The sequence below is a fragment of the Triturus cristatus genome, chromosome 7 (genome assembly GCF_964204655.1).
Source record: "Triturus cristatus chromosome 7, aTriCri1.1, whole genome shotgun sequence".
In the NCBI taxonomy this organism is placed as follows: Eukaryota; Metazoa; Chordata; class Amphibia; order Caudata; family Salamandridae; genus Triturus; species Triturus cristatus.
In genome coordinates, this window is record NC_140590.1 from 1,551,199,464 (window position 1) to 1,551,215,234 (window position 15,771).

General features: G+C 42.2%; 1 protein-coding gene across 5 annotated transcripts in view; it reads right to left on the reverse strand.

Annotated features, from left to right (window-relative positions):
* Nucleotides 1-15,771, reverse strand: part of LOC146812356 (delayed-rectifier potassium channel regulatory subunit KCNS1-like) — a 235,291-nt gene that overhangs the window by 117,462 nt on the left and 102,058 nt on the right. For 4 of the 5 annotated variants that reach the window (XR_014966838.1, XM_085619351.1, XM_085619349.1 and 1 more), the window contains exon 5: nt 4,634-5,623. Coding sequence is in view for 4 of the 5 variants with exons in the window: in XM_085619351.1 (XP_085475477.1) it covers nt 4,634-5,623 (990 nt within the window). In the remaining variant the exon portion in view is untranslated. Of the gene's footprint in view, nt 1-1,773; nt 1,989-4,633; nt 5,624-15,771 lie in introns of those variants that run through there. The other variant, XM_085619353.1, reaches the window with a different exon arrangement.

Here is a 15,771-nt window from a genome sequence, read left to right on the forward strand (position 1 = left end):
AAAAGGTTAAACCATCATTAGGTCTAGGTGCCAACACTTAATTGGCACTGCATTGTCCTTTTTAGATCAGTTTATATTGCATAGGATTTTACAATTAAACGTTTGTATTGTTATTGATCTGCCTATGCTTTTTTTATTCTCATCCTTTGATGAATTAATGTACTTTAGTTGGACATATGCATAGTGAAGTTTTTATACTATTTTATGCTTTTTAAACTCAATTTATGTATTGATGTTTTTATTTATTTGTACAAGCAGTGATGTGTGTTGATTATTTGCACTTCCATAGCAATTTTGCTGGAATAAAGTTAGAAAGATATTTACTACTTGAAGCAAGCAAATATATTTTTGTCTGGCTAAATAATCAAGTATTTTCTTTCATTTCAGTACGTGTCTCAACCCTTTAAGATTCAGTGGTGCAATTTCTAAATTGTACCCCTTGTTTATTATAGGCAAAAAACAAACCTAGAATATCTAAAGTTTAAACTTTGTATAAACTTATGGTAGGCTTAGAAGTTTAGGAAAGAAAATACAGGTAAAAAGTACATAGCACATGTACAAGTGAACACACAGGACACATTTGCAAAAATCTGAAAGAAAGAGGTATGAGCCCAAGAATACCCAATACTGATTCCCGCCTATACAATCCTGCGTCTAAGCAGGGCTTAAATATTAACAAAATCAGAAACAATTTAGCAACTTTCGAAGATCTTCTTGTACTGAGTGTCCACAGATAAAGAATGATGTAAATCGTGAAATCTAATAATTCAGATTTTTAATTGAAAGGATTTAGAAAAGTCGTTCTTTTGTATTCTGATTGTGGAGAGATCAAAGAGATCATATTTATATACACAATCTCTGAGTCTGGGTGTCAATGTTGTAATTGCTTTGGGGAGATTCAGTGTTTCTCTCACCAAAAATTGGTGGATAGAAATGTTATTACCTTCGGCTATAAAGGAAGGACTTTCTCTTGCCACCTTCCTTAGCATAACTAGAACGTTATGTCAAAGTACTTTAAAAATAATCTGTCTCTGTTTAGTTTGGTTTGCCTTTTGGTGTGAAGGAATCCTGTGCGCCATATCAATTTCAAATTTCTCTGTAAATGTTATATTAAGTAGAGCAGGTGGCATGTTTTCCAGATATGACCTGTAGTCACTGCCTTCAATACCTCATGGTAAATTGAAGATACATTAGTTGGAAGAACTTTAGCTGTGATTGGAAAAATGTGACCAATCATGGCTTTGATGTCTCTAATTGTAATCTCATTGTCAGAAACTATCATAGAAAAACCTGCAAGGTCATTTTGAATACTTTTAACACCCATGCCAGTGTTAGCTCTGAGTGCATAGATTTTCTACAGAATTTTTCTTAACCAAGGTTCTGTTGGTTCTACCATTTTAAACTTAACTGGTGGAGGTGGCATTATTTGCTTCCTCTTATTTGCATGGTTTTGCAAATAGTTGATCTCCATATTTGATGTAGCCGTATGAGGTAATTATACTTTGCAAAATCCAGACCTGGAAGAGAATATTGAACATGATGAAATATTCAGTTCTAAGAATTAATTATAATATATATCACCATAAATCTATATAGTGAGATCACAGCAAAACTTTATGTAACTCAGAGTTAGAATGCATGGTGAATGAAAGTGAAAAAGAAATTCTTACTTTATAGTTTAGTCTTTCCCTTCAATATCTTTTGGAAACACACACCCATTAAAGGCCTAACAATTGTCTTCTTTATGAAAACACCATAATAAGAATGCACAGATTTAATATATAACTGTTGACTCCAATAATGCAAGTACATGCTTCCTATTCTTTTAATTAGTTGTTAACAGGATTATTGTGGGTGCATCTGCTACATTTGACAGGGGGGATCAAATGTGGGATGCTGTGCCCTTCTTACAAATCCAGCTGCCTCCATGTGAGGAGAAACCTGTGATGAGGCGTTGTGATGAGCCAGTTTTCTGTCCTTCTCTGCAGCTGAATAAAAAGAAGAGAAACCTCCAAATAACGATGCCAGCCCCCACACAGGATAGTCAGACAACTTTGCAGGTAAAAGCGGTAAACATACAAAGCCCCAATTGTCATCCCAGTGATCATCATCCGACAGGTGAGCAGGAGCACTCAGTTCAGTTAAGGAGCCATCTTGTGTGTGCTCACTTGTCTCAAAATTTCACTTTTGTGACAATAATTTACAATGCATGAGTATTTCTGGCCCTTTTGATAGATGTAAAGAAATGTACTACATCCACTAGATACACTATAACAGACCCATGTCCACTTACTGATTATAAGTGCTCTGTTAAAAAGGTGGATGGGTCCACACACCGAAATGGTCACATAGGCAAGACAGTGCTTAATTTGTGCAGGTGGTTGGATGTGGTTGCAGGAGAGGAAAAAACAGATGAAGGGCAAAGAAGGCAGAAGAAAAAGATTAAAAAAAACAATGACAAAGGGGAGAAAAGAGGGATATAAAAACACCCAACAAAAGTGAGATGAACAGACAGTAAGGTGGTGGAAGGAAGAGACACGTAGTGGAATCAGAACTATGGAATAAGGCATCCTTAGCATTAGTAGCATAAACAGTGCGCTCCTAAGAAAACATTTGGGGTCATATTATCAAGAACGGGGATAACATTGTCGCCGGTTTAGCGGCAGGAAACTGACGCTAAAGTGGCGATAATGGGCTTGAAAATATGCCCTTGTGAATTCCAATAGAAGCCCAGGTTCTGGTGTGAAGGACATCAAACCTGGGCTTCTGTTGGAATTCACAAGGGCATATTATCAAGGCCCTTATCATCGCTTTAGCTGCAGTTGCCTGCCGCTAAACCGGCGATAATGTTAACGCCGTTCTTGATAATATGGCCCACAGGACCTTGAACTTATTATTATTATTACAAATTATTTACTGGGCAAACACCACAATCTTTTTTTGTTGCCTCCCCGTACATTGTAAAATGAGAACATCTTTCCTCCTGCATGTCATTTTTCAATGATGTCAAAAAATTTATGGTTCATTTGAGAAAGAGCTGGCTACCCTGTAACTCTAAAGCAGCGATCTTCAGATTTTTTTTTAATGCCACACTCCCTTGTGAAAAAATCATGATGGCCCCTAGAATGACATACATATTTTTTCACAATTATTTTATAAGAAATGGCAACTCTAAATATGTTTATCAATTCAAACATTGCACTTATAAAATACAACCAAAAATCTGATTGCCAACATTTTATGGGCAGCCTGTGCCTCCTGTGTTCACAGTATGATCCTTTATATATAAAAAAGCAGGGGGGGGGACTTTGCGGGTTCTTTTGAGCACTCTCCCAGGACATGAGTGACAAAAGACAATACTGATGGCCCATTACACAGTGGCTCACTGCCATTCTCTCTATTTCTCTAACACAGCACTGGATTCAGCATGATGCCCCCTTAGCCAGTGCCTGGAGCCCGCCGCCCTCCCCCACACTTCAATTTAGCCCCCCGTTGATGTGGTCCCACCCCAGCTTGACATTCTCTGTTATAAGGGCCTGTAGCAGGGCTCTGAGCTCTGGTGCTGTAGTCTTCACTGCTCATTGACCAGGGCCAACATAACTATGGAATTAATGGAGAAGGCAAGCCAGCAAAATCTTCTGGTCATACGATGGGCATTTCTACCTGATAAATTTCAGCAGGTTAGGCCTGCAATAGTCATGTAGGGAAACTTGTGGAGGTGCATATTTGATAGTACTTTTGTTTACAAATGTGGCAAACCTCTCACAACCTATATTTCCGATGCATGTGCAAATGGGGATTTGTGCAGGTTCGAAAGTGTCCATCCCACTTGCATTCAGAGACTTAAACTCAACAGTGGATATTTCAGCAAATAAAGCAGTGTGGGTAGAAGACGATTGTTTATAACTTCCCAAATTATGGGTAGCATTCCCCCCCCCCCCATTAATTATACTAGACCATGTCAGCAGATCCCTAAGTCTGCACGGGTTTTTCCATGTCAGTGGCCTATAAGTGGTCTTTTTGACTGCCTACCTAATGAAAACCCTTGAGTCTCATGCAAAGACTATGTCAACGAATCGCAGGATGATTGAGCAATAGCATTGATGGCTATGAAGTGGGAAGGGAGAATAGTGAAGAAGTACAGTTTTGACCAGTAGTCCTCTTTATAGTCTCAGCCAAAATGAAACACATCAGGAGGTGGAACAAGAAGACTACAATATTTGTTGACGGACAAGATGTCAGAACACATGAAACAGCAATGTCTCTCTTTCAAGGCCCACCACCAAAGTAACATGTGTATTGTACTGTTTCTGAAAGAAGACACACTAGCAGTAAATGTGTAGATTGCAGAACGTCTGCTTTTGAATGATTTACTGCAGACTCTGCCTCGAGAATTAATTTTACCTCTGAATATTTGTTGATAAATGGATGATTACCATGTTTCCGTTTTTGGAGGCTTAAACTGTGCACCATGGTTCTACAGACAATTTGTTTTCTCCACTGAGACACTGGTATTATAAATATGCTCCTGAAATCCCTACCACCCCAAACACAACTATACAATCATTGTTGACCTATGATTCTTGAAATATATCTTTAAAGAATCAATACTATCAATATGCATTAAGATTACCTTTAAAGTGGCTCCTAGTGACCTTAGTCCAGTCGAATGCCGAGCCAGCTTTAGCACTCGAAATATCCTCATGAGACGGAACACCTGCACCACCTTCCCAAGATTGCCAAGTTCATACTCACTTCCAATAGTCAAATCCACCAAGAGTGTGAAGTAAATAGGTAAAACTGAACCAATGTCAATCAAGTTCAGTGGGTGTTTGAAGAACTTCTTTAGATCTGGGGCAAGGAGCAAGCGAGAAGATACCTCGAAGGTGAACCAAGAGATGCAGATGTACTCAAGAACTTGGAGGACTGGATCGTCCACCTCCTTGTCGTCTTCGTCCAGTAACTGGTATTCAGGCATGCTGTTGATGCACATTGTTGCTATGGAGATGAGCACCACACTGATAGACACAAAGCTGAAGAGTTTGCTTGGAATGGAATAGCCAGGATTTTCCATTGTAAGCCAAAGTCGTTTGCGCAAATTGCCGCAGCAGACGTTGTCAAAGTGAAGAAGGTCTTGGTTAATGTCTGAGATTTCATCAGGGGTGGTGTCTACACTACTTGCCTCGCTTTCCTCGTCCCAGTTATGAAAGTTGTTCTCAAACTTGCGCTCATGGTAGTGGTGGCTGCAGCAAGTATCGAGGAAAAAGTCATTTATGCCCCAGTACTCAAGCTCTTGGGAGAAGGAGTACACACACAATTCCTCCATGACATGTAATTTACCCGTCTTGTAAAAATTGAGCACATAGAGGAAAAGTCCTGGGTTTCGATCAAAATAAAACTCGCTGGCATTTACATCATAGTCATCACAGATCTGAAGAATGGATTCCTCTGTATTGCAGGATACCAGGCGGCCAAGTCTTGTCTCTGGAAACTTAGAGAGAGCGTTGGAGCGGAGCTTCTTTTTCATGCCCCCAACATTAATGTTGACTACGTAATCCTGAAATTTTGGATCCCAGAAGTTTAAGATGTCACGGACCATAGTTAGCTTTGGCATTCGATAATTCTGGAAACAAAAAGCGTCTTGTATTAATTCTCAAATCAATCAAGAAGTATCTTCCATACTGCCTTCCCAACACACTGCTTGTAATGCTTTGGGGCATTGAAAGAAAAAGTAGCCTTAGAAATCAATTCTTTGTAATCCACTGACAATGTCTAGCAGAAGAGTTGGAATGCCAAATTCTACAGCATCATTGGCCAACAGCACTGCAATGGGACAATTAAATGTCCGATTCACAACACTATTGCGGAGTGTATGATTAGCTTACATGCGCAGATACCATTATTTAGAAATATATACCCACTTTTCATATTCACAAATTGTGGATTTACAATCATAAAAAGATTTACTCACATTGATTTTAGTCTAAGTAAATCTATTTCCAGGAGTGTAGAGAGAGTTCGAGAACGGAAATGCCTTGCAAGTTTGGGAACACACACAAATATTTTTTTTCTGGGTTTCCCCAAATGTTTGCCAACTCTTTCCCACTCTGGAAAGTATTGGAGATTAACTTTGATCAATTTTAGAACTAATTTCCTGTTTAAGGAGGAAAGTGCTGGATTCACTCCCCAAAAATAATGAGTGCAGGCAGCTCTTGAAATGGAATAATAAAAGTGCAGGTACTCATTTTGTCCAAACCCTACTGAGAAGTGATGGTACTGTCCCATTAAATCTATTGCATCCTTTTGGAGAATTACTGATGAAATCAGTGTTTTCTTAAGGTTAAAAATGGTTCAATTCGGAAATTAGGAAATTGTGAAATAATTATAACGCTGCATTAGGAATGTTAAATCAAACTCTTTGTAAAATATGTACCTTTATTTGTTGTGGGCTTGGAAAATGCCTAAAAACGCTGCTAATACTTGGCAGAAGCAGCCCATGCAGTGGCTTTGTCACTGTAGAATGCTCTTCATCATGCCTGCACCTGTGTGGATTTCAAGGTGTGTACCTTCAGATCACTATCTTCCGATTAGCTCCTAATCGTGGCAACATGCATAAGAAATGAATCTCTTTGAAGTTACATGAAAGGCCAGGGATGACTGGTCCTGTCACCTACTTATGATTTTTTTTGCCATGCTGAGGGCAAAAGTGGAAAGTCCGATAGGGACCTTTCTCAGCGCCTGGTTAGGTTGAGCCTGGGCAGCACATCCGCTGCTCTGCAAGGCATGCTGTATTGAGGTAGGACTTGAAGCTCCGCCCACTCTCCGCCCACATTTTTCATTGGCTTGTGTCATTGTCCACTGTAAACTGTGGCTGTTCATTGGTTTAAAGGGTTCGTAGTCCCTCCTTAGTACTGCCTTGTCTCGTTTTATAACCTCCCATGGCGCCACCCCCGTTACATGTGTTGCTCAGTAGGCTTTAATTACAGCCTCCAACACACAATATTCTCAAATAGCGACATGCTCTCTCCTAACGCTTTTTTTATTTTTATGGTACGCATTTGCAATGCAATAGGTCTTGCATTTGTGAAAGTTTAAGCTATTGGTATTGTAAATGACTATGCCTTTTATTTATATGTTTTAAAAACAACACATAAATAAAAGGCATTGTCATTTAGAATGCAGATAGCTCAAACTCTCATAAATGCGAAACCTATTGGATTGCAAATGCTTGTTAGAACTGCTGTGCTGATCACCAACAGGACCCGGCCTACGTAAAGCCTTGGTCGGGTACCTTCTATGTTTTTGCTAAAGGTTCCAGATGGAGGGTAAACAGATGAGCCTGTATGCTTAAAAAGAAGCAAAGACGATGAAAATATATTGAAAGGATTTTTTTCAAATGCGCTAACTTTGAAGGAAAGGGATTCTTACTGAGGACAATAATCATTTCAATGATAAACACATGTTATAATGCTGTCAATGTGAAGTAGTTCATACTATGTAATGGCTCCACAATGGGGCAGACCTTGTGGTGGTCCTAGACGGCTTCGCTTTTGCAGGTTCCGACAGTACTGACACAGCTCCCTTCCTAGGCTGTGTGCAGCATTCCTGCCAGCGCCCAACAGTACATGGACTTTCAGAGTGGGGATAAAGTCAATAAGTATCCATACATTTCCTGTGCATGGCTGTACTAAAGGATGAAAGTGTAAAAGCGGAGTGGCTCCGTCATGAGCACAGCGCCACCGCGCTGCCCCCCAACCCCCCCCCAGCGCTGCGGCGGAATTCCCGCTGCAGCAAAGGGGTTAAGATGGCGCTGCTGCTGCTGCTTTGGCGGTGAGCAATGGCTCTGGCAGGCCCTTGGGGACAATCCTGATTTCCCTTTCTATAAGGTGAAGCAAACAACCGAGGGCGAGTGAGTCAGCAGCAGCAGAGCGGCACAGGAGAGGGCCTGGATGTATGCTGGATATGTACAGGGCTGTAGTTGGTTGGTGGCGTGCCCACTGTGGTCTGTGAAGCTTTATGAGCACGAACAAATGGAGAGGATGTGGTCCGTCGGCTTAAACTGCCAACTTTGGTGCAGGAAACCAGGGTTCGAGCCTCGAGGTAGCGTCCACATCATGTGATTCTGGGGCAAATCACTTAATCTCCCCGTGCCTGAATGTGTAATGTAAATACGGTGCTCATGTCCAGCGCTCCAATACCTTCGGGTCGAATTAGCGCTGTATAAATATGCAAAAATAAATAAATAATGAACTACGCAGATAGTATGCGCTGATGAGCAATCACTTCTGAAAGAGCTGTGTGAATCCTGGACAGAAGCAGTAGGAACATTCAGGCGGCGGAGTCTGAGGGATAAAACAGACCACCATACACCAATGCCAGTCAATGCTGAAGGATGCAGAAAGGATGCTCCTTTCGGAGTGACAGACCACACCCTATAAATACAACAATCAAATCAATACGGACATAGACAAACCAATAAGAGGCCAACAAGAATTATTTATTTCTCTGTCCACTGCAACAGGCAAAAACACTGATAATAAGAGGAGCCCAGATGACGATGCTCCGCCATTGTGGTGGGCTGATGGGATATATTTTGTCTTAGTGAGTGTGGGTTTGCACAGACTTCGAAATCACGTGTTTTTGTCTTTCTTTGTCTTGACGTTCATAGACCGGTAGTTCTGTTTTGTTGTTCGAGTCCAGATGACCCTCATGATGCAGGATGAATCAGTTCTTTTTGACCTTCTGCAAGATCCGAGAACTATCTTGAAATGGACTGCAGGAAAGGTTTCTGTTAGGAAGGAAGCTTTGCAAAGATTCATGACAGAATCAATGACAACGAACATGACCTGGAAAGTCTAAAATGCTTGGCAGCAACTATTGATCTTCAGTTTCAAGGACAAGTCAGTGTTTCATAGGTCAGGAAATTTAGTACTAATACCATCGCCGCTATGGTGACTGAGAAGGAATCCAAGCTAGAAGACATGGAAACCACCACAATTCCAACTGGAGGGCAAGTGTTTGGTATCCCTCCAACCTGGAGTGATGAATGAATGAAAATAATTATAGGATAGGATAGGATAGGATAGCCATTTATATAGCGCAACGAATGCCGAAGCGTCTTGGCGCTGGTAAGCAGAGAGAGAAAGACACAATCTTAGCAACAGATCTCGTCAAAGAGCCATGTTTTTAACAGTTTTCTGAAAGCTTGATGGCTATCTGTTGATTTCAAAGAACAAGGGAGCTTGTTCCAGAGACTACCACCCCATCTAGCTTTCCTGATCCGATTTATCTTAATGAGTCTTTGAGTAGAGGACCTAAGTGCCCGACCCAGAGAGTAAGGAATAAAGAGCTTCTGAACATCCTTGGCTCCCCCCCCCAAACACAGCCTTATGTACTAGGCATATAGCCTTGAAGTCTATACGCTGATGAACCGGGAGCCAGTGTAGTGTTTTGATTCCCACAGCGATAGATTGATCTCTGGGGACATCTAACAGAAGTCTTGCTGCAGCAGTCTGCAGAATCTGCAGCCTCTTCATCAGAGTCTTATTTATCCCTAACAGCAAGGCGTTGCAGTAGTCCAGTCTAGATAACACGAGGGCCACTACCACCGTCTTGCGAAGGTCAGGTTCAATGAAAGTAAGGATCTTCCGCAGGGTCCTTATTAAAAAGGAACAGGATGACGCAAGATTACTAACGTGCGCCGAGAAGTTGAGCTGGCTGTCAAACAACACGCTCAGATTTCTAACTTTGGGCACGGGACAGGAGCACTCCCCGGCCTCCGCCAGCCACCAAGATCCATTCCACAAGGGGGTACCCTGGCCAAACTCTATGATCTCCATCTTCTCAGTGTTTATTTTCAGGAAGCTCTCTCGCATCCAGCTCATGATTTCCGACAGGCAACTATGAAAATTGATAGCCATGTCATTTGATTGTTCGACAGCCGAAACTATGAGCTGGGAATCATCAGCATAGGAGATTATCGTAAAGCCATGTTTCCTAATGAGCTTGGCCAAAGGGGCTACATAGATGTTGAATAGCGTCTGTGATAAGGCTGAACCCTGCGGTACTCCACACGGCAGGTGAAAAGTGTTTGACTGCAAGTCGTCCCATAGCAGGCTCTGCTCCCTACCTTCCAAAAATGAGGATAGGAGGGCCAATGCAGCTCCCTGAACACCAATCTCCTGGAGCCTCCGAATCAAAACCGCGTGGTTAACAGTATCGAAGGCAGCAGACAGATCTAACATCACCAGGACTGCCCGACCTCCCCCATCTACTATGCTACGAATTTTCTCTACTGCCACCAGAAGTGCTGACTCCGTAGAGTGTTGAGCACGGAAACCGTGCTGAGAGGAGTCAAGCAGATCGTGGGAGCCCAAATATTCCGTTAAGGAGCGATTTAACTCCCTCTCCAGAATCTTGGCAGCCATAGGCAGTGCAGCAATTGGACAATAGTTCTTTAAAATGTGGGGATCCAAATATGGTGCACAACTACTCCAAAGAGTGTCCTGGCACTTTTAGGCATCCAGAAAGCACTAAAGTGACAGTACACCCACCCCATCATTACTAGAATCTAAATACAAATATTTTCAGTTTTAGTGATAGGGTATTCAATCCCTTTTGTTGGAGTTTTTCAAGGCTAGTGATTGGTGGGGGGGGTCTCCTCCATTGCAGAATGAAACACATATGGCTACCAGGATACCTACAAGAGGCTCTGAGGATACCCCAAGAGGAATGGGCTCTATAATTGCAGACTTGTGCTCCTTTAGACAGAGAGATCGACGGACAAAATGGTTGCAAAGATAAAAGGGCAACGTTGATGGACCCTAAGAGTCACATATTACCTGGTGTGCCGCAAGTGACCACCCATTGGAGATGAACATCAGATTATAAACATAGTACCTTTGTGTACACTTTGCCTCTTTGTTTCTGAGGCTGCCCAGCAGTCCGTGACGATGCTTCCCTATGCATGTGCCCCCATGACATGCCACCTAAATATGTGTATTCTCCACTACCGCATGGTGTGACTTTCTCACCCTGTAATTTTATTAGTATTGGGAGGTTTTGGTTGGTGGCCCTCTTTCTGTGGAGAACATTAAAACAAGAATATATTGATGTGCTTAAACAAAGTCTTGGCTGAGATTCTTTAGATTAGCACTGTGATTGTCCATCATTAGATATATAGAGCTTGCTCATGCTGAGAGGACCAGAGAAATTGTGAATTAAAGTCTGGACTCCCTACCATGTTGTATTATGTCTGGAATGTGCATGGTTCTAAGGGAAGGCGGTGTATAAGTCTTTAAAGCCATCAAAAAGTACAGCCATGTTTTATATGTGCTTACAGCCTACTCACTACAATGTAACATGATTGGAATACATTGGACAGCTTAGTGTCTTGGCTCTAGTAGTTGTGTAGTTGCCCAGAGCCCATGTTTTTAACTTGTGTGTATATGGGTATGAGTGTATGTGGATTATGAGTTTTGTTTCAATGAATTGTATCTGTAGACAGAAAGCTAATCTTTACTGTACAGGTCTATATTTAATATTATTTGCGAAACTTGTTATCATTATTATATAAGAAATCAATAAATAATGTAATGATTATTATTTTTTAAATCAATGTTAGACAAAATGATTTTTTGGGGTGGAAGCTTATCTGATGCCTCTCTGTGTAATCTCAATCACAAGCTTACAATATAGGATTTTACACTTTATGCATATCACGGCTCGTAAGGCCTCCCTTTTTTCATTTTTTCGTTCTGTAACTCAGTGAAACTGAGGGTGATAGCGAAAGGATGAGTGAAAGCATTTACCCATCCATTTTCAGCCCGCCAGCAATTGCCTGAATCCGTGAAATCATGGAACACTGACGATCAGAGCACTTCAGTTCCATAAATTCTCCCGAGTGAATTGACTCTCTGGTGATTTTTGGATTCTTTTTGCTTACACGTAGGTCTGTGTGTTTCTGATTTTCTACACTAGAGTTCTAAAAAAGCTTCTTTTAGTGGTTCCTTTTACATTGGCTTTTTTCTTAGTTGCACTATATTTGTGTTAAGCTGAGGATATGTGACTGAGGGCCTGATTTAGAGTTTGCAAGACAGAGTACTTCACCACAAACGTGACAGAGTCCCCTGTCCACCAAACCGTTGGCCCGCCCACTCAGTTTACTCATGCGGACAGCAAAGTTACTGACAACAATGCCCCTGTGTGCACCGTCATCCGAAATCTGCGACAGCCTGACGGCGTAGGGGCAGTCAGTTTTAGAACATCAGGCAACCCATCCTATTTAGAGTAAAAGGTCTGATGTTATTTTTTTGTAATTGGTACTGCCAGGGAAACCTGGTGGCCCCAAACATAAGTTTTTAACAAATGACACCCACATCCTGGTTGAAAACTTCCAGAGTGACAGGGTCATAAGTATTTTGGGGTATATTATCAAGCCAGGCGATAAAATTATCGCCGCTTTAGCGGCAGAAAACTGCCGCTAAAACGGCGATAATGGGCTTGATAATATGCTCTATGGAATTCCAATTGAAGCCCATGTTAAATGTGAAGGACGTCTAACATGGGCTTCAATTGGAATTCCATAGAGCATATTATCAAGCCCATTATCGCAGTTTTAGCGGCAGTTTTCTGCCGCTAAAGCGGCGATAATTTTATCTCCTGGCTTGATAATATGCCCCTATGTTTCTCAAAAACAAACTCCCGATTTAGGATTTGTTTTTGAAAAAAACAAAAACTTTTGATTTGTGGCCGGCTCTAACATGACAGACATTCAATATGCTTTCAGTGTCTTCGCAGGAGCCAACTTGGTGACGGTTCATGTGAAGGCACAGAGATCACCGCAGTCAATCAGTGTGGCAAACATTATGTCCTCTGCCACCGTGATGAATGTCAATTCGCACACATAACTGTAGATCAGGCCATACGTTTTCCCACATCCTTCCTTTCTTCCCCAATATTTTCTTTTGGGCAAGGCAGAGCTTAATTGGGGACAGCTTGGTGAATCTTACAAACTGAAATAGATTGTTGATGATTTTACATTACTTAGGGTACTTGTGCATATTGTTCTACATACCTCATGCTGTGCTTTATTGAAGGTTTATTTAACAAAGAAATATTTAAAACTAAACATACTGCAATTCTCCTTAATTACATATATACATGCAATGGTCAAGTGAGACAAATATCAAAGAAAGTATTTCCTGGACTGAAGGCTTTGCTGCACAATGTTATGTTAGGTGTATTTGTATAGGGTGTTAATCACCCATGAGGGTATCTTGGCAATTTGCAGGTGGCGGGCAGCTGTTTTCAGGTGATGTTAATCGAAGAGCCATGTCTTCAGCTTCTTGCAGAACTCAAGTAGCAATGTGAAGGCTCTGATGTGGTGAGCAAGGTCGTTCCATGCTTTGGGAGAGAGATATGAGAAGCTGCGGCCTTCAGCTGTTCTTTGCGGATGCTTGGTATGCGTGCCAGTGAGAGTCTGGCTAAAACAAGTTGCCTGAGAGGTGTATAAGTATATGCACCTGTTAAGGTATGCAGGGCCGGTGTTGTGTAGTGCTTTGTACGTGTGTGAGCAGTTTGAATTGGCTACGTTTGGGGATTGGGAGCCAGTGCAGTTATCTGAGTTGTGGGATGATGTGAATGTGTCAAGGTAGGTTGAATATAAGTAGGCATTCATCTCGTTAGGCGGTGTATGCACATGAGGAAATTAATGTTGACATGGTCGGTCCAGCTGAGCCACATGGTTGTTGTGATTTCAAAGTTGTTGAAGGAGTGTTTGAGTCCGCTGACATGTTATGTCAAGTCCCAAATTCTCTAGGCTCTCTAAGAGTGTGGTAGTGTTGGGATTGCTCTTGCTTTCAAAATGGAAGTTGAAGTCTCATAGTAGGATGTAGATGCTGGGGTTGATGGATGTTGTTTGCAAAAGTGACTCTGAGTCTCGGCGGTCAGTTTATGAGGGTTCCACTAAAAGTGTATTTAGCTGACATATGTAGCTTGAAGTACAGGTGCTCCAAGTAGGGGGTTGCGGCTACTATGATTGTTGTGCAGTTGAAGGATTCCTTGCATATATTTGCCATTCTCCCTGTGGCATTCTAGGTGTGGACGGTTGCAGACTGGCTTGGCTTTGGCATGTCCGCTGCGTGTGTCTGCAGAGCGGCTGCGCTGCTGCCCCGAGTAACTAGACCCTGGGATGGTGGAGGAGCGCAGGAGGCAGTGGGTGGGCTAATGTGGTGCGTGGGAAGGAGCGGTGGTGAGGGATGGCAGGTAAGGATTGAGGAGGAGGGAGAGTGCACTGGAGGTGGAAAATCGGAGCTCTGGAGGAGGCCCAGAAATGCAACAAAAGGGTATGAACATGTAAGTAACTCAGAAAGGCAAAAAATGGTGAAAATGGCAGAAAAGGGTGAAAAGCAGAAAGGCACAAAAGGGTGAGAAAGAGTACAGCAACGGAAGGGTAGAGCACAATTGAGCAGAAATACAAACAGACAACAAAAAGGTAAGAGTGAGGGAGAAGAAAAAATGGCACCAGAACAGTGCAAAAGAGTGTAAGAAAACAGAAAAAGGTAACAGAACGGTGAGCAAGAAAGCCAAATGTCAGAAGACAAAGGAGTTCAAAGCCAGGCATGAGAGAGAGAGTGTTTGCTGGAGAGGAAGCAGGAGACTAAAGGTACTGGGGTTGGGTCATGAAGGCCATGACCAATTTGAGGACTGGTCCAGGGAAGTCAGGGGGAAGGGCCCTGTGCACCTACTTAATGGCAGGTCTGAGCTGCAGCTGCATTAACCCGGGAGGTGGGAGGAGTGTAGGGGGTGGTGGTCGAAGACAGAGGCAGCCCAGGCACAAAAGAGAGTGTGATTGGGAGAGGAGGGTGCAGCCTCACGGCGTTAGAGCTGGTCTGTGAGGGCCTTAACTAGTTGGAGGACGACAGGCCCAGGTAAGTCTGGGGCACGGGCCCGTGCACCCACACAAAAATAATTCTTGCCTCCAGATGTCTGTATATTGCCATAAAATTGGCTGTGTCTTCCCAGTTGTGCTCCCTGGAGAGCTATGTCCATCAGCAGTGAATTATACTGTTAAGTCAATGAGACTTCTTTATAGTAGAAGAATTTTCCAAAATGAGTTAAATCCCCAAGGCCCTTACTACAATACATTGTTGTGTCTTAATAGAGAAAGTGATGCTTGCTATTATGTGTTTTATAAATAATTCACAGAGATTTTAATGCATTTTAAATTCATGGTTTTAAATGCACAGGTCTCTTTTTATGGACGTTGGATTTCCGATCTTAGACGTCTATCATATATTTATTGCTATTCAACGAGACTCGGAATTTAATGACCAGAGGCCTGCGTATCCCTGTTTCCTTCCACTTTGTTGAGTATCACGGACTACAGAGTGAAAACTGAGGGTTGACGGTAGTCTGAAGTTATATTTATTAACACCCAGAAGCACATATTATCGGTTTCCAACAAAACTACCGATGACCGTTGTGATGGAACACAAAGGTTTACCTATCGCCAATGGGCAGGAGTCCAGCGCATCACCTGGGCAAAGACACATGCTTTCTCCTCCTCCTGCAACAAACATTTTATCTAACTAAAATAGCATTACAGTGTGACCTTCAAACTTGTGTTATAGGAGAAACATCCAAGCTTTAGCGAATGATCTTCCGCTGGACAAAGTTGATGATCTTGCGCTATTTGACACAACTCAAGCACAATCTTGTTCCTTGAGAAAGGGTTCACTGGGGAAATTGTTAGAGGTCTTGAAATTACAT